Source organism: Ips typographus, linkage group LG16 (genome assembly GCF_016097725.1).
Source record: "Ips typographus isolate SLU linkage group LG16, UJ_Ityp_2.0, whole genome shotgun sequence".
Taxonomy (NCBI): Eukaryota; Metazoa; Arthropoda; class Insecta; order Coleoptera; family Curculionidae; genus Ips; species Ips typographus.
In genome coordinates, this window is record NC_138437.1 from 8,453,763 (window position 1) to 8,479,055 (window position 25,293).

Below are 25,293 nucleotides of genomic sequence, written 5' to 3' on the forward strand. Positions count from 1 at the left end.
TAAAATCTTCTCCCCGAATAACTTTCTTGTCTGGGATAAATACAGAATTGTACGAGATCATCGCGAGTAATTGGAAGTGAAAGTTGATGTAAAGTCGGATTAAAGTCACGATCTGTTTTGATTAAATGTTTCAATTAAGTGAATGCAAAACTCCCTGAGCCCTAGTTTATTCAATTGCTGGAGCTATATATCAAATTTAATTGGCGGAAATAAGTTGTGTGTCGAACATAAAAAGACGTTATTGAAGTTGTCAAAAAGTGATATTTCTGCCGTATTTTATCTAACAACTGATGTTTTTTTTTTCCGACTCAGACTAAAAATATAAAGAGCTGACTGATTTTATTGTGAGGGAAGTTAAGAAGTAGAATGAAACTTTTCCTCGCGGTCTTAAAGGAGTTTTAAATATGGGTGGATTTACGTTAGAGGCTACCTATGTAACTAACGTTACGGAGTTTCAAACTTACTTTTGAAACATAAATATCGTTAAAAGCTCTAAAACGTTGTTAATCTGAAAGGTTAAACGAAGGATGGTGTGACGCCATAGTAGAAACTTTTTAATTGGCATTAAAACTCGTTTAATATGACACTAAAGAAGAATTGTTCCCGAGTAACGTTTAATATCTGTTTTGGCGATTAACTACTAATTGTACAATGTCCCTAAAGGCTTGTCGTAATTATACCAAATTACATCGTGTTATTAAGGAAGTCGGTTCGCATTGCTACTGAATTTGTGAATTGATAACGGCTTTGAGTTTATTACGGCCGAAATATTGATTATAACCCATAATCGACGATCATCGCGTAGTTAGCTCGAAAATAGTGCGGTCAGCTTTAAATCATTCCGCCATAAATTATTACTACATTCAGCCTAGGCGTAGAGCAAAACTTTTATCCATCTTGATAATGATTTTCATAAGTCTTTTCATTAAACGACCATATAGAACGTACGTGACTCCACAAAAGAAATATGGCGCAATATAAAACTTTGCCAAAGTACGCACCCTGCATGATGGTTTATTCAGAAAAGTCAGCCGAACTGTTTCTTATGTGATTTCAAGAGTGTACGACTCTAAAACATATGACAAATCTTTTAGTTTAATAAAACTCTTTTATACAGGGTGGTCCAGTTTTAAATGTCAACAATTCGCCATTCGATAGCCCATAAAAAAAATAAGTTGACATACATTATGTAATTTTTGTAAAAAATGCTTCCTAAGAAAGATACAGTCTCCCAAATTTCAGTTTAAAAAAGTTTTTTGGTCAAAACTGTCAGACCGTTGGAGCAATTTTGATCAAATTTGTAACAAGCGCTATTGAAATTAATACTCATTATGTGATGTTAATGACGTTTATCAAAATTATTCAGATGCGTAGATACAAGGAAATGATTTTGATTTCCCGCCTTATTTTCTACTCGACATTTTTCAAAAATGACATTAATTTTTAAATTTATGGTTCAATTTGGAAAATGAAGTATTTCTTGTAACATTCTAATTTAAAACTTCGTCTACGAGATAATTGAGTTATTACGTTTTAAAACCTAAAAAAAACTGATATCTGGGCTGGAAAAAATTGGATAGTTAATTTTATAATCAATGAACTGTCAGTGGTTCGTCCTTCAAAAAATAAGCAGATATGCATGTTGTCATTTTTTAAAAGTACTCGTTACCAGGAAGATACAGCTTCTCAAAGTTCAGCTTCAAAAATCGTGTTTTTTTGTCATAATTTTGAGACCGTAGAAGCAATTTAGATCAACTTTGGTTCAAGTACTTATAAATCTTTGGTCTAAGCTGTCCGTGTAGATACAAGAGAATTCGTTCACTTATTTTGAGCTACATTAATTTTTATACCTCTGGACTTCGTTCAAAGGGATGATAAATGATTATAATGAAGGGTTTTTTGTAGAAAAACTACAAAACTACATTTTGATTCAAAAGAAATTTTGAATCAAAATTTTACAGCAGATACCACATCTCTCTTTCTAAAAAACTGTAATTTTTGTGAAATATCCAGTCATCGTAGCAAGTGGGAAAATTAATCTCCCTGTATCTACGCCACTTAACAAGTTTGACAAAACCTCATTCAAATCACATAATGAGCATTCATTTCTTAAGTACTTATTCAAATTTTGATAAAAATTGTTTTAACGGTCTGAGAGTTACAGCAAAAACGCGATTTTTTAAACTAAATTTTTAGGAAGCGTTTTGCAGCAAAATGACATATTGTATGTCAACTTATTTTTTGATGGTACTATCGGATAGTGGATTATTGACATTTCAAACTGGACCACCCTGTATTATTAATATTTTCCTGCTGGGTAAATCATTAAACTTCTTAAGTGTTTTTTATTTAAAAAAATAATCACATCTTTTATGATGATGAAAGGGCCCAAATTTCCGGTAAATACATACCCCGCTTAATTTAAGTATTTACAATTTTGCTGCCAACCTTATTTCGTTTTCAATCTTTTGTCTAAATTTCTATATCGAAGGGGCGATTTAAATTAAAATTCCTTCACACCTTGAGGCGTATTTACCAGTTTGCTAGGGTGACTTAAAAACCAAACTCTCGACAGAAATTCATTTAAGTGGTAGATTGTCACAATTTTTTCTTACTATTAAGTCGTTCTAATGAGCAAAAAAACATCGCAGATTAAAGTTAAACCTAGCTTTGTTTTCACGAATTTCAAATGAGTTATTTGAATTTCAGATTGTTAAGAATTCCAGTGTATTGGTATCTTGGCAGATTTTATTTTTTGGCTCTTTCCTTTTAAATTATGTATGGACGTTTATCAGTAGATATTTGTCCATTCAATACAATTTTGCACGCATACGCTTTTAATACTTCCATCAGTAAACACCATTTTATTGAGCGAAAAAAAAGAGGAAAATCGGATGATTAGCAATTTAAAAGGTGTATCGGAGCGAACGTAATTATGTGGGTGGTTGGGGAATTTAACAACAAAAAACTGGAATTTTTGTGGGGTGGCCAAAAAAAAGGGAGGCGAGGGCAAGAGTTATTGCTCTTAGCTCCTCTTGAATAAAGGTTTAAAATCGTCTCGACTAAGATGAGTAAAACCGATAAATTCCTTCGTTGGCGTAACACGCTATAATCGATCTGCCATCCGGAGCAATAAAACTAAGGACCAGTGGCGGAACGATACCCCTGAGGACAAAGATCAAAGTCCACATCGAATCAATACCCTGTACACGAAGCAATAAACAAGATTGCTTTTGTCAATGTGCTGAACCAATACATTTAAAGTGCATCAATGTGCAGTTGCTTATTTACAATTTACTTCAGCTCAATTTAAACGGGACCCATTTTAGAAATTGACCAACCACCGAAACCGTTTTAATTAATTGTTTGTTTAATGTCTGAAAATCTGTTCGATCGCCGTTACAAAGATCTACAGAACTAGCAAATATTCGACTACAAATTCAGCTCCCCTCTGTGATAAAATTCCTTACTTGCTGTCACCTGATGTTTCCTAAAAAATATTGGTTTACCAGTTGTTCCTTCCGAAATAACTTTTTTTTTCTGCACGGATAAAAGTATTATGATGTCGAGACGATATTTTGACATTCAGATAAGGAAAGTTACAGACTAGGAAATAAAATTATAATTCCCTTGATCCCTTCACATGTCAGAGTGATTTATACACGTATCCGATGGCCTTTGTTTTAAATAAAAACTCGAAAACGGTTGTCGCCCGCATTAAAAACATAAAACACATTTGGTGTGGGATTTCGCAATTTATATCCTAGCTAAATAAATTTATTGTACGTCGATAGCAGGTGAGCTGGTTTAGGTATATGAAACAGAATACGAAACTACCACTAATAAAAAAAACAAGCATTTTGCAACACTCAGTTAAAATATTTTCAAGTGTGTACTCAAAGGCTAAAATTTAAGTATATCCAAGCAAAAAATCCGCTTTGCCATGCCTAAAATCGTCGTTTCCTAATTTGCCAAGGGTACTTAAATTTCAAAACTCCTCTTTCATTTAGCGGACTCGAATTAAATTCCCGGCTTATTTAGAGAAATTGTTTGCTCTTTAACTGGTTAACAACGCTTGTTGAAGTTATTTATTAATTCCCTTCTAATTCACGTGCTAAGTTTCAGTTAATAAATAGTTTATTCCGTGGATTATAACAGTTTATCAGCTAAATATAGATCATAATATTGATTAGGTTTTCTTTAGGTTAAATTAAGTAAGTATTTAAGTACATAATCAATTTTTAAAAAATGTCATTTTTGCTGACGACACTGTTATGTGTGTTTAACCTAATAATATTAGGTGACAGGGTAATGCAAGAATTTATTGATGCATGAGAAATTTTCACAGTGGATTTAATTCAGGATACTCAGGGATATAACACTTAATAGTAAACCTGTAGATCACTACTTCTGCCAATTTCTCTCTTGCATTGAGGAGTTCGATAATTTTGTCTAGAGATCTCAAGAGCTGTAATTACTTAAATTTGTAAAAACGTTTTGTGTAATGTGTGTCTTATAATGTTATTCCTCGTTTGTTACTTCTTTTAGTCTTAAGATTGTTATTTTATTTCAGTTTTACTATATTATAGAGGTTTTATGTAACCAGTCTGCTACTATTTGAGGTGAGGTTTTATTTATTATCAGTAGAACCCAATCCAGTGTCTTTTGCTCTTCAGAATGCTTAAAAGCGTAATAATACACACATCTTAATATATTGTTGGATTTTTTCCTATGTCCTAATTGCAAACGTGTGTCAGATTTTAAGTGGCTACATGCCACAGGAACCTTTAAACGATTGTAATGCACAAACCAACAAATTCGCTTTGCCAGTCTCTGAACTACTAATACAGCACTACTAATTCTGTTGACAAAAACACAGAGATAAATGACAAACCATTCCCAGCAAATCCCACAATTAATAATTGTGAAATTCGCTTTAAAAAAGAGATCCAATCGGATTTAAAGCAATTCGTTCGTTTCAATTCACGTATCCAGTACACCAAAACTCTGAAGTAGAGGAACCTGATTGTCTTTCAATTTTATGGATGAATTGCGTTCCGTTTTGCTAAACATTTTTTGTGAGGCTAGCTAGTCTTTTATTATGCAGACCACATTCAATGGGTTTCAGTGATATATTTTATTATGCACTCGCCCTCTTTTCTTTGTAGTACACTGCTAGGAACTATCAAGCTTTTTGTTGGCTTCTGGGGAATTGTCGAGACACTCTCTTAAAAGGCTTTGTTTCATTAGAAAAAGCTACCATATTTATGTTTTTGCTGTTTCTGGACAATAACTAAAAGAGAATTGTGAGATTTATTTATTTTTTTTAGTGGCATGCTGACCCTATAGACTAACTGAATGGGAATTTGTAAATAGTTCGATGAAAACCGAAGTTGTTCAAACAATGAGTGATTTACAAAATGAGGGTAAATTTTGCGGTGTCAAGTATAACAATGTACTGTGTTATTTTAATTGGGAAAATCGGCTCGGTTTGCATAAATTTCATGGTTTACTGACGTTCAAAGGCTTTGCAATACGGATCCCGGTTTAGGTAAATAGACTGTAAAGTATACTAATCACTTTTTATTAACTGATTTTGTGACGCAGTAAACGTATTTGTTAATTAAGATATCTAATCAATTTAATCTGTAAGATTAATCATTCCTTTTTAAATAAAAATAGGATTGTATCAAGTAAACACAGTGCACGGTAGATATCAAATTATAACGAATATATTAATTCATTTTGTGGTAAATGATTATCATTAGATTCGAGTGAATTTAATAAATCAAAAATATATGCGTGGGCTACATAACATGGCCAAACGAAACGCAATTTACGTTATTTATACCGTTTTAGTTAAGCGCAAATTGATATATGAATACCGAATAAATTTTGTTTATTTCGATTATTTACTTGTAAATTGTAATCACGCTTAAAAAAAAATTTGATGGGTTGGTAAATCTAAAAAATGGATTATCAAAGAAAGGGTGTGTGCTAAAGGAGAAAAACAATAATGAATGAGCCGCATTATGGTGCCTTTCCAGCACAATTATATCCCAAAATTTCTAAGCATGAATTTACCAAAATATATTACACCTCCGCATTTACCGGAGCATATTGAAAAGATTAAACCGTCTGAATACAAGTGGCTTTGTATACATGAAATATGGTTCTACCTTGGAAACAACTAAGGTTGGTCACGTTCAAAGAGACAAGAAAGAACCCTGTTTCCTTAATGAGATTCATATCTGTGATACAACTTATACGCGTATAAACCAGTAAGCCAACATGTGTGTTAATACGTATTTTTATAATAAAGGATACACATTTAATATACAGTTTCAAAGTGGAACGAAATGTGCTGAAAAACAGATGTTCCGGCATCATATCGAATTCTAATATTATCTTCCTTTTGTATCCAATACAAGTCGAATTTTATTTAATAACTTTTGTGGATAGCAAATAAAAAAGTCGCTATTTTCGGAACCAACTAAATTTTTTATTCACAATGTCTACATGCACATTCATACAATTTCAGTCTGCAATATAAGGGTAACGTATCCAGTTTGAAAGGAAATTTCTTATTCATTTCTAATTGATAGCCTAGTTTCTACCTCCGAGAGCCACTTAGGCATACGTGGGTCAACGCCAAGGGACCAATTTTCTTAAACCGACTTGGAATTGCTTGTTAAGAGCAAACTATGAACTTGAAGAATTGAACATTTGTTATTCACAATGCATTTCCGGAAAAATGTTCAATTATTCCGCATATGCGGTCAAAAGTTTGATCTAACTGCTTGCAACTTATTTAAATTTTCAACTCAAACTGTCTGGAACGCAGATGTTCTTCGTTAGGTTGCAATGGTAGACAAAGGCGATAAAAATAAATGAGTACCGAATTTAAAGCACATTTGTTTCTGGCTTGATGAATTATAGAACGAGACTTGGTTAAAAGTCATGTTCGAGCGAGATTTGCATGTATTTCTGGCTTTGTTTTTCTAAAATATTCCAACAAATTACGTGATAAAAACTCAAGTAAACCAGCGCATTTCCTTTCAATAAATAACCCAGGTTGCAGCGGTATTTCAAATAAAATACTGCATCCATTACCATAATTATGTTTTTGAAAAATGACGCTTTTAATCCAAAGGGGCATATGTATGCACTTAGATTTTATAAAGTTCAACCAACACTCACACACATACACTTATACGTGCAAGTTTATCGCTCTCGACATCAAAGAAACCTGCTTGTATTCACTGTGTCATTCGATAACTTGTACCCGGAACTTCGAGCCGACCTATACAAATAATTTTACTTTAAATGTGCACCAACGAAAATGTAAATTCTACTTACAACGAAAATAATGTCTCGAAGAAATAAGAAGCGCTTATTTTATACTGTGGAAGGGTTGTTTCCGACTTGTGAAACAACCGACTTATTCGTATTAAAATGTCTTTGCAAAACGTTTTTCTTTAGAACAGCGACAAACCAACAGCATTGTACATTTTTCTTTTAAGCTTTTGTTTTGGTAAATTAATTACTTTAGTTTTTCAAGGGTTTATTGAGAAACTTATTGTAGAACCTAAACAATTAATAGCTTCGTATGGTTGAAATCGTACAAAATTAAAAACAGTTTCTAGTATGTAATTTAACAAACGTATATCACATACTCTCCAATTATGAACAAGAGTTTTGTAATTTAATATTTTTTTCAATTTATTCCAGACAGGATGATATAATGAAATATGAGGTTATTTCAAATCATGTTAAAAAGGCATTTTTGACAAAAAAAAAACTGAAAATGGCATTTTTCCAATTTTAGAAAAGTTTACTTATTTCACCTAATTTAAAGTCGTTTGTTATATCAATTTTTTTGAAAAATGAAACATTTTTAATTTTTATTTTCCTTTTTTTGAACTTAATTCACCTAAAAAATTGCCAAAATTGCACTTTTTGCAAATATGACATTTTTCCAATTTTTGAATGATTGTAACTTTTTTATTTAAACTCAAAAGTGCTTTTTTTGTAATTGTTTCACCTAATTTAAGGTCCTTTGATATTAATACGCCCTTTGCTGTGCATTGGAACCCTTCTGAAACAAAATCAAAATTTGCCAACTCCTATCAATTTTGCTAAACCGCCATTAGAAAAAGGATTAAAAAAAACTACAAAACTAGCCAAAAACTCTAGCTTCTTACGTTACCAAGATATTGAATCTAAATTTTCTTTTTTTTTCTAATTTTTAAAACAAAACAAATGGGAGAAAAAACAACGTACATAAAGCAGTATTATTAAAGTTATTTTGCCATTATTATCGAAAACGTTATAGACATCAATTTCAAAATTGTGATTTTGCAGCCAAACAATTTAAAAGCTTATTGCCATTTTCTTCCGGGGAAAATAGAATTTAAAAGTTACTAGGAGTGTACTTGATATTTTCGCTTTAGTTCCACCTGGTTTGGCATCTAATTACCGTAAAATAATGTTAATGACTGGAATATTATGGTAGCTATTTGGGGATAGTATTAAAAGTTTTATAGTGACTGCGGGAGTGGGGAAGGCCTAGTCATTACCGGTGGTGCTTTATGTTTCAAAGAAACACAATTGCTCTTTTCGAAAGGAGGCCTCTAAAGGAAGTTAAATAAGAAGTCACCTCAAAGCCAGCATTATTGGAAGTGGGGAACATTGGCTTTTCCTCGCTGATATTGCATTAAATAAATTCGAGGGAAATATATGTGCTTTTGTCTTTAGTATAAGACAAAGGCGCAGAAGAGAATTGTGCTTAATACTCAATATTCTTAATAAAAATCTTCGACTCCTTTGATGTCGTTTTATTAATGTTTTTTCAGCAAAATGTGAATTTTGTTTTTATAGACGTTTAACAAAGCAGCAAAAAAAGAATTAATCAAATGCACGGATTTCTATGACCGGTAAATTTATTTACGAGTTTATTTGTTTATTACGGTTGGATGTGCTTTATTTTATATGTTTTTTACTGAAAGAACGTGCTTAGAATACAAAGAAGTGCAAATTTCTACTCGACCTAGTGAGCTCGAAAAGGGTCGCACAATTTGATTAAGTAAACCGGTGTATCATTTAGTGACATTACAAAACGAATAAACTGAATCGAAGAAGACTTTTCAGTTCAGATTTTCGTATAGTTTATACTAAACAAAAAAGCCCTTATCGTCCATAGTACTTTTGAATTCAGATTTTATTCTACACCGGGAAAGTTCACGCTAGTCTTGGGGTATCCTTTATTTCAAAAAATCTTGCTTCAGAAAATGATATATTGGGTCGCAGACTAAAGTCCTCGTTAAAATATACGAGAGTTTTCCATTTTATCTTCAAAAAGGTTGCAATTTCTTTCCGGACAAATCCCATGTAAAAGAATAGTTTCCAATTTTAAGGACATTATCGCGCCAACTGGTATAGCTTATGAGGGTAGTTAAACCCAGAATTTTATTTAACAGCAATTGGAAATTTTTTTTATTGGTAAAAAACAATCTGTGGCCATCATCACTGTCAATGAATTTTAGAGCTTCACCCTTAAACCTACATAAATTAATTTCTAAACGAAAAAAAATCAGTACTTACGTCTCTTCTTCAAAGTCAGGCTTTTCTTGGTGCTTCCTGAAAAAGATAAAAAAAACTTTATAAAATTTCGTTTAAGGCATCATCATGTTACGTGCTACTATAATTAATTTTGCTAGCAATATATTAGCTGGGAAAAGCCGTAGTCCATTGTTTGGCGAATTTTCCAATTTTCAATTAAGCTCAACGAAGTGCAAATGCTGTCATCGCAATTTAGTAAAAATTAATAACACTGCACATTGTAAATCACTCTGTTTCTAATTTAGCCCACAACTGTATTAGGATTTTTTTGATGATGCAACTATAGTCAAAAAGTTAAAGATTCAAATACTCAGGTTACGAGTTATTTACTAACTAAAGCCCTGTCCAAACTAATAACAAAGCTTTTAACTGAAACTTTTCAAATTAACGCTTCCAAGCCTAACAAACATGCAAAAAGCAATTTGAACTTAATTTAATAATTTTATAATGTGTTTTAGACTTTTGCATCATCAAATTTAAGCTAATAATGTAACAGTTATAAAATTAATGGACAAACTTGTGAAACGGGAATATGTGATTTCCATTTGGAAAAGTTGTTGCTTCGCAGGAAATTGAAGTTTTGATAGACAACTTAGGACACACGAGTTACGAAGTTTTAAATCGAAGCTAGATTTCAATCAGCGTGTTTGTTCTGGAATGGGGATTTTTGTACAAAGTTTCTCATTATAAAATATTTATTTATTGAAATTGGTCATATTTTCCTTTTAGCAATGTATCTTGATACTTAAATTCATAAATTTACCTGATCTAATAAATTGTAGTTTTTTTTAATAATTTAACATGATGTACCAGTCTTTGATTTGGTAGTAACACAATAATTATTTATGTAAAAAAATCTGTTTTAATTTATAATCATGAGTCAAAAGAGTAAAAAACTCAAAATTACTCAAATACTAGTTTCTGAACAATTACTGGTGAAGTGAACTAATTCAGGACAATACTTTTTAATGATTACAATCCTTAACTTTGAAAATTATTAAGGGATTGTTTGAGATAGTTTTCCCAGTCTCCTGTTTCAACCCAAATCACAAAAAAAGAAGAAAAACGAATCTATAACTTATCAGCCGATAATGGTATTTAGGTATTTATGAATAACAGAGGTCCAATTAAAACATATCTGTGAGCATTTCGCCCTTAAAAAAAATAAACGCGCGTACCATAATTTTGTTTTCAATTAGCCCGAACGGTGCACGATTAAATAAACAAATCGCACTGAATACCGTAGCTTTGTTAAAAAATCGGGGTTTATATTCAGCGATTGAATCTCAGCTAACAATTATCGCTGGTCAGCTCTTCCAGTCAGTCGATTAATAACCGCTAGCTGGAAGCCTAATTAAACGATTACTGGAATTTTTTTGATTTGATAGTTGCGTTTGTTTAGGTCAGCATCAGATTGGAATTAGTTACGATAGCCTCAAACAATGGTCTTAGTGTCGATATTTTGATAAGTTTAGGGTAAAAGCCTGAGAGATTTCGACCTCACAAAAGCGCTCAATGTTAATCCTATATTTAGAAGATATTTGTTGAATTTCTACCAAGCTTACGAACCAATTTCAGGCGGAAACTTGAAACTAAACAACGACCAAAATAGTAAGCAAAATTCATTTTCCCCCAGAACGAAACTATAGGTTTGATTAGCAAAGTTACAGTTCGTTATCCTTTGTTTGGGATTTTGTTGAAATGTCTTTGATGTGCCACTTTCAAATATTACTATAATAGTATTTCCAGTCGTAACTTTGTTACGTTGTTGTATAACTGGGTATTGTGGAATTCTGATAATTGCACAGTGGCTAAAAAATATTATTATTATACCTTTGAGAGAAAGACCTCTTAAATATACTTTTATTAATGTTTATGACAACTATGCTCTTAGAAAACAATAAAGTTCATTTCCCGAATTATATTACCATTTTAATTAAAGCTACATTTAGGGAAAGTTTGAAAACAAATTTTGAGAGCTCTAAGGAAATTAAGATTAAAACAAAATGAGGTGTGGTCTTATATTTACTTTAAAGTTGCACTGATTGAAGATATTCGTTTCCTCAAGAACTTAAAAATTTCAAACTTTCTGCAGAGCAACGTACAAGCAGGGAAGCGAAATATGTTTTTTAGTTCATTTTAGACTCTCTAGGAAGGAAAACTTGCATTAAGGCTACAATTTCTTTTCGAGTATTTTTCAGGCGCTACTTAGATTGACTTTGAAAACTTTATGTTTGTCAGCTGTTAATTGGATCACTTAGTTTTATGCTTTAAATGTACAACTCGTAAACTTTATATCAAACTCCAATTTAAACTTTAGAACCAATTTTACTCTAGGGATTTTTCTAACCACAGCATCTGCACACTGAAAGAGAAGACTATAAGGTTTATCGTATAGGAAAGCAATATTGAATATGAAATCTCGTAACATAATTAAACACAAAATAACAATCGCAGATTCAGCTGCAACTGTTACACTAGCCCTAGTGGAGTTCTCTGCGGTAAAATGCGATTAAAGGGGTTCTTGATGGTCATTGATTTACAGCTTCGTGACTGCCATCTGCTCTAATAATGGATTAATTAGTTGTTATGACGAAATTTGAATTATCACCGAAGTACAGAAGCATGTCAGCTGTTTGGAACCATGAACACAAATCTAGGAAAGTGTATTATCATTTAAAAACTAGACTCTTCAGGCTAAAAACTGAACTCTTAATAACAGAAAAAGGAACCACCTCTTTTCGGCCAATCAAGATAGGAGATCTTCCACCAGGGATCTATAAAGAAAAAGCTGTGACAGAGACATATCGCATAAAGAACTTGGAAGAGGGATAAACCAGAGACATTTCATGGCTGATACACACGTATACTTCTTTAATAAGATTTACGCACTTCCGTATGGGTACCTTTTACTAAGTATTTTTCTTAAAAAACCCTTCACCATCAGATATTACTTTATACGTTAATCTTGACGTAAAAAACACGTTACATTTCCATTAAGCATTTCTTTTCATGTCCTTTCCAGGTAATTGCTTCACAAATATTTTCTCCTCTTTATAAGCGGCTAACCAACTTAAAAAACAGGAATTTTGAATGGTTTTTCGCCGATTGAGAGGGCTAAGGGGAAAACGCAAACAACAAAAAGCCTGGGCACTTAAAGCCATTTGTTTGTAGTCGGCATATGATGTTGGCATGTGTATTCACAAAAAAAAGAAATAATCCGTTGCTGGATGCCAGGATTGCCAGCGCACTCGTTTTTACCAATGAAAAGTCTCCTTTGTTTGCTAAATAGGTATTATAAACGTGTTCAACCAAAGGTAAAAAGCCGTAAGGCAGCTGGAACGTATGAATTCCACTTTCTTAAAATTAAAAACGAGATTAGTTTAAACCTAGGTGGTTTTCTACTGGATCAACATCTGGATTTATTCCTCTGGAATTAATTTTCCGTCGAGGAAATTCCACTTTTTTACACTTTCCGACGTAAATAGTACTTTGGTAGAGTGTAACACTTCACTTTAATTGTAACTGGAAGACCCTAGATGATACAGGAAATAATGCCAACAGTTTTTATTACTTTTTTAGTGGTTCATACTTTTACTTTAATTTGGTGCATTTTAGTATCAGTTTTATCAGTGGTATCATCTACCACATATCCAAAATTAACTTACTTATTTATTCCAAAAGGATGATTTAAGTGATATAGTATGTTTTTGCCTGATATTGTATGATGAGCTCACGCCTTCTCTTTTTATGACTAATGTCAAATGTCACTTGGTAAATAGTGCTAATACTGTTTTTCGACTCAATTTTATTACTAGTTAATTTTTGTGACACCTAATTTAATTTAAAACATTAAGATATCTCTTCAAATGGTAATAATAATCGGATACCGAAAGAGTTGAGAATTAAAGCAACCCTTTAGTTATTGATCACTGTTCTAATTAATGTTTGGTAAAAACTAAATACCCTTTACGTGACGCGATTTATCAGTTTAATCCTGATAAATCCAAAAACTAATTTCAAAGCACAAAAAGAATCAAACAATACTGAAAAATGAGCTATTTTGCTGAAAGAACATCTGCAAAATTACAAATAACAAAACAAACTGTACAGTGAAAAGGTTTTTATGTTGACGAAATTAAACCGTAATAACTGCCAAAAAGGTACTAAATACTGCGTCAAACACAAGCGAAAATACTGTTACAAAGGGAAACGATAATTCAGCATTCACAAATTATCTGACCTGAAAAGTCCATAGTCAGGTTGGTCAATTATAGAGTTCATTGATTAGAATTCCTCCACATAGCTTTGAAGATAAAAAAGCGAACAGTTGTGAAAATATAAATTCGTAAAAAAGTATTTTCATTTGCTGTTAAATTCCTACACCGATTTATAACTCATTCAAGTAAAGTCGGTTATTAAATTATTTTCGTGTAGAATTGGTTTAGCGAATGTTTTAAAAGGAGACATCTAAAGGGGGGGAGTGATGTTAAACGTGTGTATAAAGGGAAATTAACGTGTGTATGGCTGAGTGAATGGAGGGTAAGTAATTTAATAGCAGAAAACGGGTCACGCAGGGATACTTTGCCACTCAAAATGCGCTACTCTTAGCGTTTATGGGATATGTTGTTAAGTTTACACGAATCTAGCTTTTGTTGTTTATAGCATTTCAGAGATACCTTCTCTTCTCAGAAAACTCGGCAATTAAGTTGACATTTTTGGTCCTTTATTTTTAAGAGAACTGAGGCATGAACGTTAAACAATGAGATCGCTCATTAACCGCAAAAATGTAACAACTATGTTCCTACAATGGGGAAAATATTTTGTTATATTGCAGTTAGAAGCCAATTAGGAGAGCTACGTGGTCAAGACGTACCTTAATTAAACAAGCATGTCATGCGAGAAATGTTGGAATCATCACCCTTAATTATTCGAGTAAATCCATGTTCAGTGTTGTTTATGACAGATAAATTACTTTAGAGCTTTTTATGAAGCTATGAAATTTTCGAGTAAAATCTTATTAGTTCGGTACCCAAAACATTTAGGTAGGTTGTTAACAAAATGAAAACATTAATTCATCATATTTTTGACATTGAAGCGTGGCGTAAAGCTTAACCGAAACTCACATTTTTGTTTATCGTGTAAGCTAAAGCTGGTCTAAGTGAAACTTCCTGTAAAGTTTCTAGGTTTTTATCGCTTTAGTTGGGGACCCAAATCGCTAGCAAAATAAATTATTATTAAGCCTTGAATCGGTGAGATTTTGTTACTTTTTAAGTAATTCTTTATCAGCAAGGCGATATTCCTAAAAGGTTTAGCGAGCTTTTATGAAAATTACTCTAAATAAGATCTTACTGAACTCTTTTGGTATTATTAATTGGATGTACAAATATCAAACATACTTTACTGAACCGTGAATTTTGACGAAAAGCACAGGAATATGGGATTAATTAAACACTTTTCTGGCACTCATAAATTAAATCACGTCAACCGAAACGTTCTGCAGTTAAATACACACTCCATGCCCGACTCTAGACGTATTCGCTTGTTTTATTAGCAAACACTAGTTGTTCGAATATTCAACAAGCTGTACGTCACATCCTCTTAAATTATGATGCCTAATTTTGGTTAGTAACTTATTTTTATACTTCGTTTCATACATATGAAAGTTTATGTCAGTTTGTGTAAATTTAATTCGAGATTAAACGAATGTCACAAACAGTAAACTTGATGAAGTGTTAAAACTGGAAATTTTTAATAGGTTTAAACGACCGAAACGTAAAATACTTGTTAGGACAAATAAAGCTACAAACAACCAAGGCAATTAAGTACGGCGTGTATTCCATGCAGCGATGTTCCCAGCTATACGTGACAATTTACTCACGTGACTTGACATCAATATCTTTCACGGTAAATTTGCATCCACACTGGAGTTATTTATCACATATATTCGATTTTTGTAGACCTGTCAGTAGCTATTCAGCTTTTGTGTCGCTAGGCAAACATAGCTTATGAAATGCATGACTTTTTTCTTCGAATGTGAAGTATATATTTTTACTTACGTATTATAGATTCTGCGAAACTCGGAGGGTAGGAAGTTTTCAAATATAATCTTTGGTTATCTGAGTATGTTCAGTGGATATGAAATAATTTTTGCTACTGAATTTTTGGTATTGAAAAGACTCGGAACAGGTGTAATAAATTCACGCGAGGATTTGGAATATTTCTTTTCTAACAAAGTATAATTTATGTCCGCCCATTTTCCATTGTTACAGCCCGTCTCGACGCAAAGCGGTCTACCAATTATTTTTTATCTGTTACTTTACGCATTTTCATCCCTTACGGACGGCCTGTTTATGACGCTCTGTCGTTCCATAAATAAAGCCATCCACAAAAACCACCCTCATCCCGGTATTAACACGACGACTGTTTCAATAAGTCCATTTGGAAACGGTCGAGCGGGAAAAAAATTTAATTTACAAAAATCCGTATTAATATTTATGCGTGCATATATCTCCTGATCCTATATCGCTTTTGCCATTACCTAATATCAAAATAATTGAATTAATAATCAGAACGATGACGGTTTACTAAATATCCCGGCTAATATTCTGGCCAGCTTTCTGTCAAAGCTAAATCAACTCGACCATGAATCCGCTTCCGATTTAATGATATTTGACCAACGTTTCATTTTCAAAACAGTTCATTCTTTATTTTTATCATGTGTCATGTTGGAATTAAAAAAGGCCTCATAATTTATGTTGATAGTGTATTTCGAAAATCTCCACCAATCTATCTCATTTTATATAAGCAAATAAATTTCCTTAACCACTTCCGATTTAAATCGCAAACTACATTAGAAAATACATTTGCTCGAATTAATGCGAACAATTTCCAACTTGTCTGCTAAGTTTTCCCCCTGATGCGGACAAATCTTAAATAATTTAGTCTTGGACTGTAAACACGCCTTGAAATTTGCTAACATTGCTTTTCTTAATCAGTAAATAGACAAGACTAGAATAACTGAAAAGGAAACTTTGGCAGCCAGAACTAGAATAAGTAAGCAGAAAAATATAAAGTTACCCACAGAACCAAAAAATCTGTTTTCAATGTCTGCAATCAAAATAATTTAAAAGTTTGAGCTGTAAACGGAATTTTGTTTTCTAAAGCTAAGCTAAACATTTTACGGCTAGCGAAATAAAGCTGTCTCAATTTTGCATGAAGTGAGATAATCGAGGGACACCGAGGTGAAATGCATACAAACGTTAGGGTTAATTTTTTATTAGACTTTTAAGACGGTACATTTTGTACAAAAAGATATAAAATGATGATTTTATTAGCTGTTTTATTTTAAATGTTTATTATACAGGGTGTCTGGAAATATCATTGAAGGAGTGTGATTTAGGGAATAAAAAAACCCTTATGAGAGGAGAAAAATTTGCACTTTATTTTTTAAGAGTATTTTAACTCTTATTATTATATCTAAAAGTAGTTTATTCTCTTATTATTATTATATTATTTTTTTATTCTCTTATTATTACGCTTAGAACACTATAATTCTCTCATCACTTTAAAATTAAACGATCTTTAAGGTTAATTTAACGTTCTAAAATTTTTTTATACTTTAAGCTCTACTTTTTTCTTTGCTGAAAATAACACTTTACCATCTCTATTTATTTTGTCTTTTAACCACCTTAAAGTCGAGAACACTTAATGAGTAGAAAAATCTGCTTGAAAAGTTTCTGTTTAGCAACCCTTTGGTTTCTTAAGTTTTATATAAAAAGCGAGTGCTTTCAGTGACTTTTGCTGCATTTTAATTTATTCACCAGTCAAAATAGACATTACGCTTCTCAGCCAACATTTATATTTCTTATGTTTGTTCATTTATTTTATCAGTTGTAAATATGACTAATTAGAATGCTTTAAACTTTTCATATTAGAAACGTTTATAATAGTTGCAACGCAAAGTAAGAGGTGCAAATCAACTTAGACAGGTAGAAAACAAATTGTATCCGTTAGTTGAAAAACGTAGGTATTTTAGTCTCCAAGGCATCGGTGTGAATAGACAAAGTTGACAAAACGACGTCCCTCTCGGAAACTTTTTTCCGGAAAACTATTTCAATTTATCTTAGCACGCCTCAATAGTTGCAGAAAGTGATCTTGAACGTCAAATGCTGAACCGGACATCGCTAAAAGTTCTATTGTGTAATCGTGTGTTTTTTTGTTAGGTTTGTAGAAGTGGCTCAGGTTAATGTTGTTTTAACTAGCTTTAGAGCAGTGTTGAAGTTCCAACATCACTACTAATACGAAAGTTGCCTTAAGCAATCTCTGTCTGGATTGTTTATGTTTACCTTAGCTGGTGCATGACTGGAATCGAGCTACATGCTACCTTACCTCGTGATAATGAATTGGGTTAGTCGATTAGAAAACTCTTTATCCTGGTCGAGTTAAGCTAGCGTAGGTTTTTAAAAACGTAATAAATTCGACTTAACCGAGGGTATCATGGAAAAACATCGGCCTAGTCAAAAAGTTGCGATGCATAATGCATAAATGTTTCTGGCATAAATGAATTCGTAAGCCAACCTTAGCTTTCATGCCTCAGTTAAACGCTCTTTTCCTTTTATAAATATGCATTCCGACGGCTTAATGAATTCGTGTTGTGTCGAAATTCCCTGCCTGCAATTTTATTCTCCTATGCCCTTTTAAAATTTGACGTTAAGTGGATGGTAAATTTCAGTTAAGCAACAGGCAATTATTACTCCGCTTAAAGATGTGTTTTATGATCGGGTTTTTACGTTAAACTCAATTATGCAAAACGGGTCGGTTATTTAGGTTAATATGTAAAGCCCACCATTTGCGTTTGCGGTTTGGATTTCTTCCGGTAAAAAATAATGAAAAAACGTCGGCAAAAGCTTAAAAGCCTTTTTTAATTTGCCCTAAATTGCTACGATTGCACCTGGCAGTGTTACTTCTCGTTAAGATAATAAAAACCACTGTGAAAGGTTTTTACACCTTTCACATGTAACCGCGAGAACTTTTATTCGGTAGCGCCTGCATCTTTCAAACATTAAATCCAATTTTTATTGCCCATCTGACATCATAAGATAAAGTAAACTATCTATACAATATATTCCATTATTTACGTTCACACTGAAGATTATCGGGGTTTAGGTGAATTTCATTTTAACTGTTCAACGACACGAAACACGTTTATCGATTTAGCAGCACAAGCTTAAGTTTGCGCGCTGATTTAAATGAGTTATAGCCGTCTAGGTGATTAACATTTCACACAAAAAAACTGTCACACATTTATACAATGTTGTCAGTTTAACTTTAACAAAACTCGGAAGGGTAATCCGGTATTTTAAAAGGTTTACTAGAAGCAGAAATAAAAATATGTATTTAGGTGATCACACCTTAAACCTGTCAATAATTTATCGAGCTGCTGGGGTTTACGACAACGTTTTCAAGTAAAAACGAAGCCGTAAAAATCCTAAACTTCTTAGGTCATATTGCTTTGGAACAAGTTCTGCTTCGATCGAGAGTCTTATTGTATTCCGGTGCTTGAATTTAATAAGCACTTGGAACAAGAATCTACTTTGATTTCAACGCCGACAGTGCTAAAACAAAAATCATTAAAATAAACAGGTATATTTCACAACAAGAAAATCAAATTACAAGATTCTAGACTTCTTTTACCTTCAATGCAAGAATTCAAACAATTTTGTAAATAATTAACATCTAGAAAAGAATTCAAACCTTTTGTCTTTGAAAGGCGTATTGTTTTAATTAAAAACGACCTGACTGCGTATTATAAAAGCAGCAGTAGATTACATATCTTTTTCAAAATTACATCAAAGTATAACTTATTACTATTATTAGTTTTTTTAAATTATTTGATTGGATTATTTTCGTAAGTTGGTCACATGACCCTACTGTCAAATTACGTCACTTACTTTTGTCAAACACATGTCACTTAGTTTATTGATTTCCTATGAACAATTATGAAATTCTTAATAACAACCACAAAAAACAATCATATAGCCAAGACTTTCTTCTAGGATAAATTATAATGTGGTCACCAATTTAGCTGAATTATTTTTCAATTTATCAAAAAAATTCAAAACACATAGTTAATATTGGGCTTATTTTTATCTACTTAATTTCTTAATTTTTTCAGTTCATTAATATACCGAAGGTCCGTAATTTAAGTGAGTGAGTGATTTGTGAGAGTGAACAATGACTTGTTCCATTGACCATCCCCCATTGACCATTTTGTCTGTCATTTCTTGAAACTACGTGAAATTTCCTTTAAAATGAGGTGCAAGTCAACATTTTGGCAGAAAATTCAAAATGGCGGACTGGAAAGCCATTTTGTCTGTCATTTCTTGAAACTACGTTAAATTTCCTTTAAAATGAGGTGCAAGTCAATATTTTGACAGAAAATTCAAAATGGCGGCATAGGACGCCATTTTGTCTGTCATTTCTTGAAACTACGTGAAATTTCCTTTAAAATGAGATGCAAGTCAATATTTTGACAGAAAATTAAAAATAGCTGCCTGGAACCGTCAAAAAATACAACTTTTTTATTTGTCAAGTTACAGTTGACGTACTCGGTGTCATTTTATGTTAGAATTTCCATGAAAAGGCGCTGGTGTAGTCGGTTTTTTGATATCTCAAAAACTAACAGACCTAAAATTTAACATTTTAACCATTTCTTTGCCAGAAACTCGGCCGGATTAAGAGATACATAAAATTTGACTAAAAAATATTTACAATATAATATGTGATATTATGGAAAAGGACATTTGACGCCCTCTAGCGGCCAAACGGTGTTATCAATCAACTGATGTGGGGATATTTTTAGAAAGCTTGAAATCTGCTCTATCTTTTGTTTTCTATGACATTTTGACGTATCTTGTCAAGTAAGGGAGTAATTTAGGGTCAAAGTAAGGTGTGTCTCAAAATATGTGATTTTATGGTGAAAGAATTTTGACGCTCTCTAGCGGCCAAACATTTTGTTATTTGTCATTGCATATTTAAAAAAGATTACAAAATTGGTTTGTTAATCAATTTGGCATACCTTATGTACTAATGGATAATGTAAGAATAAGAGAAACCTAGAAATATCTACAAGATTCGTATTCTGCTATTTTTCCCGAAAATGAAAAATAAGGAATTTAAGAAGGTGGTCAAAATTCAAACATTTACCCTGCAAATACTTATTACAATACACACTTAATTACCAAACACAGTTTACGTCCCATACTATACAAAATTTAAGTTAAATTAAACAGCTACACTAACCGTTTGTTGTAAATAAAGATATTTCAAACTGTTAAAGATCACATATTGTACAAAGACGTTAGTGACCCCCAGGCTTTTTCCGAGGAAAAGAGGATCGCAAATTTAAATTTAAAATAGAAAACCAAGTCCCTCTGCCTGCGAGATCCTTAGGTTTTCTCAGGCTATAAAGCAAATGCTTTACAAGTATAATCGTGTTAGCTCACCCTAACACTGCAACACTTTCGGAACATTTCAGCCTTTAGAGCGCTAGAATGTTTTGCGTATAAATTACAAGTTTATAAATTTTACTCGAATCTGCATCAGGCTTGTTTTCGTTTTCAGAAAGTTGGGATAGTGAAGAAAGACAACAACCACGTCGCTTTGAAGTTTTCAATCCTCGAATCAGTACTTTAAGTTAAACGCTGTAATCTTGTTATCTGGTAAGTCTATAGTATAATTGCAGTTTCTTTTGGAATAGGAAAAATTAGACTTTCATTAAACGGCGTACTCTTGAGTTATTGCTGAAATGTTTTTTCTCCGGAGCAGACAGAAAATTTTTAATTATTTTCCCCAGTGCCAACGCAAACTGCTCTCTCCGTTATTTTACACGGTCCACTTCAATATTTTATAACAGTCTATCCCTGGAATTTCTGAAAAATTTTCCACCCTTGATACATAAATCGTTTCCCATGCCCCCTTTTTTAAATTTCATTGTTACCACTCCCTAGAAATTAATTTCAAACATTAACATTGTGAAATACTGTATCTGCAAAAAATCTTTATTATTTCTAATTCATCATATAGAATATAGATAAAATTAAAGGAAATGGGCGGCCATCCAGTCATTTTTTCATTTCGTCTTGTAACCCTATATTTACAAACAAAATAATATTGGGTTTATCGAGAAAATATAAAAGTGAATGAAGCGAAAAGTCACAATCAAAAAGGAAAATAAATTGATTTGTCTCCGGTTAGTGAAAAACAGATTATTTAAGTGAAATAGGACCACATTTACCCAAGCGGGAGTTTTTATTGCTAGAAACCCCATAAAAGTCTCCTCAAATTCAGTCATTAAAGAAACCAAATATACTTACCTTGTCTCCTCCTTTTACACCAAGCTTTCTATTGATTAAATGTTAAATATTTCTAATTTTGCCAAGTTTTGTCTCAGATTGAAAATCCAATATCAATAAACCACTTCGGGTAAAAAAATCAAAGAATTCTAGTTATTAATATTGCTGAGGTTGCTAGCCGTATGTTTGGTAAATTATAGAAACGTCTAAAACGATGAGTTACGATCCAATTCAATTTATTAGCGAAAAAGGATTTATACGAACTTATGAAAGGAATGATTCAATTTTATTTTATACACTCCCTGGCAAAAGGTCATCCCATAATTTTAATACGAAATCCTGTAACGTATGAATTATTTTACTGCGGGTTCAATATATGACCTACCAATCACTTTGCTCGTAAAAAGATTGATTCAATGATTATATTATATTTAAAAATTTAGTCATAAAAAATACTGCAGAAAAGGAAGCAAAAATGTAATCAATTGTACCTCAGGTTTTTTACGTACTTTGTGAACTTTTTAGAAGTTTTAACAGTACATTTCACTGCATTAAACTCAGATTCCTGAAAGTCTATTCTTATAATGTGAATTGATCTGTACCTGGAAATTCTTTTCTGCGTTAGTATTAGAGCTTCGCAATTGCATCATCCATGGCAATAGATAATGTGTACTGAAGTTGAAAGTCTTATGACATTCTCAGCAAAATGAAAATGTGTATTATGAACATACAAGTTAAAGTCTTAAAAGAAATTAAATTCTTTAAATATCCCTCCAAACATTTTTTTTTCATTTTCTATCTGAGGTTCATGCACTTCCCCTGGCAGGGAAAATAATATTATAATCGAGGAGTGAGTAGTGTAATTTTTAGACTGTAACATTAATCACGGAAGTCAAACCCTTGCCTTAAAATTGGAAAGCCATCCCAAAAAGACGAACAGAATACAGGAGAAAACGAGCTGTTCAAATGATTTATTATTAAACGCAATAATGTCGAAACTGTGTCAAGCCAAATAAGTTAAGATTAATTCGAAGGTAACGCTTTAAATGCATTTATCAATCGTATTCGGTATAATGTGTACAAAAGGAAAACGTCTAACTATGATTGATCGCGTTGGAATCGTGGATATCAACAGCGGCACACCATAGCCAAATGAAATTGGGTCGGTGATTGTTGTAGCTGGGATAATTGAGAGCGTTAAAAATTGGTTATGGGGTAAAATTAATTACCACCATGTCTAAAAAAAATGGGAAAAAGAAAGAGTTTTCAGAGTAAACTATACGGCGCTCCTAATTGACCTATCTTGCAGTTCACTTAAGATCGTATTTCTATAGAGTTATAAATCTTCTTGACAGCTGTCGCTTAGTGTCAGTAAATAAAGTAACGATACGCCAGTGTCGAGTTTTTCCAGATATATATTGTTTGTTAATATCTTATTTCAAAAACTTAGAAGTTCTTGTCTGACGGTTTATTGAGCGATGAAGCTCTAATCCAACGAAAATAGATACAAAACTTTGCCACACGCAAATATGCTACTAAATCAGTATTTATCTCCTGCTAATACCAAAGTAATTTTTCAAAGTCAGAGAAATCTAAACAATGATTTAATGACAGTTATTGATGAACATACCGAGTCCAATGCGGTTCGCTGAATACCATAGGTACATTTCCTTTGGCATGGATAATGCATTATTAGTTATGATTTTCATGGCAGAACAATGGAATGATTTGGTCATAAAGAACGAGGAGTCAGCTAAAAAGGAACAGATACATTAAAGGGAATATAAAAGTTGTAACTTTATAGCTTGGCGGTTTTGAGGGGGCGCTAAGGTAATGATATTTTAATGCCATAAAGGAAATTGAGCTCCAAAACCTACCAAGGTGTATTCTATTGAAAACTCTTGCAAAAAAGGCAATTACAAAATCGTCGTAAATTTGCCGCTTATTAGGATTAACAATATTCAGTCAAATATTAGCTTGGCAAACAGTGTTTCTTCAACGATCTATTGAGTTGTATTTACGTTAACCCAACCGTAATCAATTAAGATTAAAGTTAATCCAGCCATTTAGATTAAATTGATTTCATATTTGCCTAATACTACCGAATTCACATTTTGCGCTGTTAGACTTTTGCTAGCTCAAAGTCAATAATTGTTCAATCATAATTATCATATAATCTCTCTCTGCATTGTAATTAAATTCCTTTTTTCTTTAATTCAAATATCGTTAGTGATTAGAAAATAAAGTCTTCTTTTGCAGTTCGTTTTTCCTGAAAAAATATTTATAGCAATTCTTATTTTTTTTACGAGATCACAGGTCAATTATGTATTTCTGTAAAAAAATTATCTTAGTACTGCCATTTTTTCATCAAAAAAAACATTTCTTCTTTTGTATTAGCTCGTCGAAAAAAAAAATTGTTATCAATTATTATTTCAGTCCGAGTAATTGTCAACATAGCGGATAAATATAGTGAAATCAAATTTGTAAAAGTGCACTCACTCAACGAATTAAAATGTTATCTGCGTCAATATTCCACTAAAATAATTTAGGCTAATGTAAAAACATCGAATAACGGATAAATATCCCGAACATTACATTTACGAATATTAGTCGACAAAATGTGTACCAGATAGGCTCTTCAATTAATCCAACGAGTTGCATACATTCAATAGGTCCTTTAAGTTAATAGCAACATGTACGCTTATTAATGAAACTACCTAGCCAAAACGAGAGAAAATATTCGAATAAATTCAAAGTTTCAGTAACGTCAAAGTGATATACTGAAAGTACGATAATTATTTGAGGTAAATCACACTTTAGGTCAAAACACGTAGATTTATAGGTAAGAGGGAAAGTTTTAATCGTATAATTATTTAAGCGGAAATTTGTTGAAAGGGCGCCCAGGGCCCTAAACAGAAAGTTTACACTCCAGTTAGGAATTTCAGCTGTTTCCTTTGAGTTTTGAAACAACATTTTTCCTAAATTTTAACAAACCTTCACTAATATTCATTAAACGCCAAAAGCAGTTTATTTATTAGTCAAAAGCTGAAAATTAAACTACCAATGATTAAAACATCACTAATTTAGTGTTTAAATTTAGCTAATTGCCTCTGAATTTTCAAATAATACTCGTGCATCGAAAGTAAATGAAACGCACTTTAATTATAACAAGCAGTGACAAATTGCAATATAGAATATCCCTACTGATTACACTGTCAATTTAAATATTTCTTTGATTGTTCTACTTTAACTTTAACTACTTTAATTATCAAATATCGTTCTCGTTGCATTATAATTAAATAGTGGCTTATTTCTG

At 32.3% G+C, this 25,293-nt stretch overlaps 1 protein-coding gene across 5 annotated transcripts in view; it reads right to left on the minus strand.

Moving 5' to 3' along the window:
* Window positions 1–25,293, minus strand: part of Ptp99A (Protein tyrosine phosphatase 99A) — a 98,181-nt gene that overhangs the window by 39,329 nt on the left and 33,559 nt on the right. For all 5 annotated transcript variants that reach the window (XR_014180831.1, XM_081993571.1, XM_081993570.1 and 2 more), the window contains one exon: window positions 9,604–9,639. Coding sequence is in view for 4 of the 5 variants with exons in the window: in XM_081993571.1 (XP_081849697.1) it covers window positions 9,604–9,639 (36 nt within the window). In the remaining variant the exon portion in view is untranslated. The remainder of the gene's footprint in view (window positions 1–9,603; window positions 9,640–25,293) is intronic.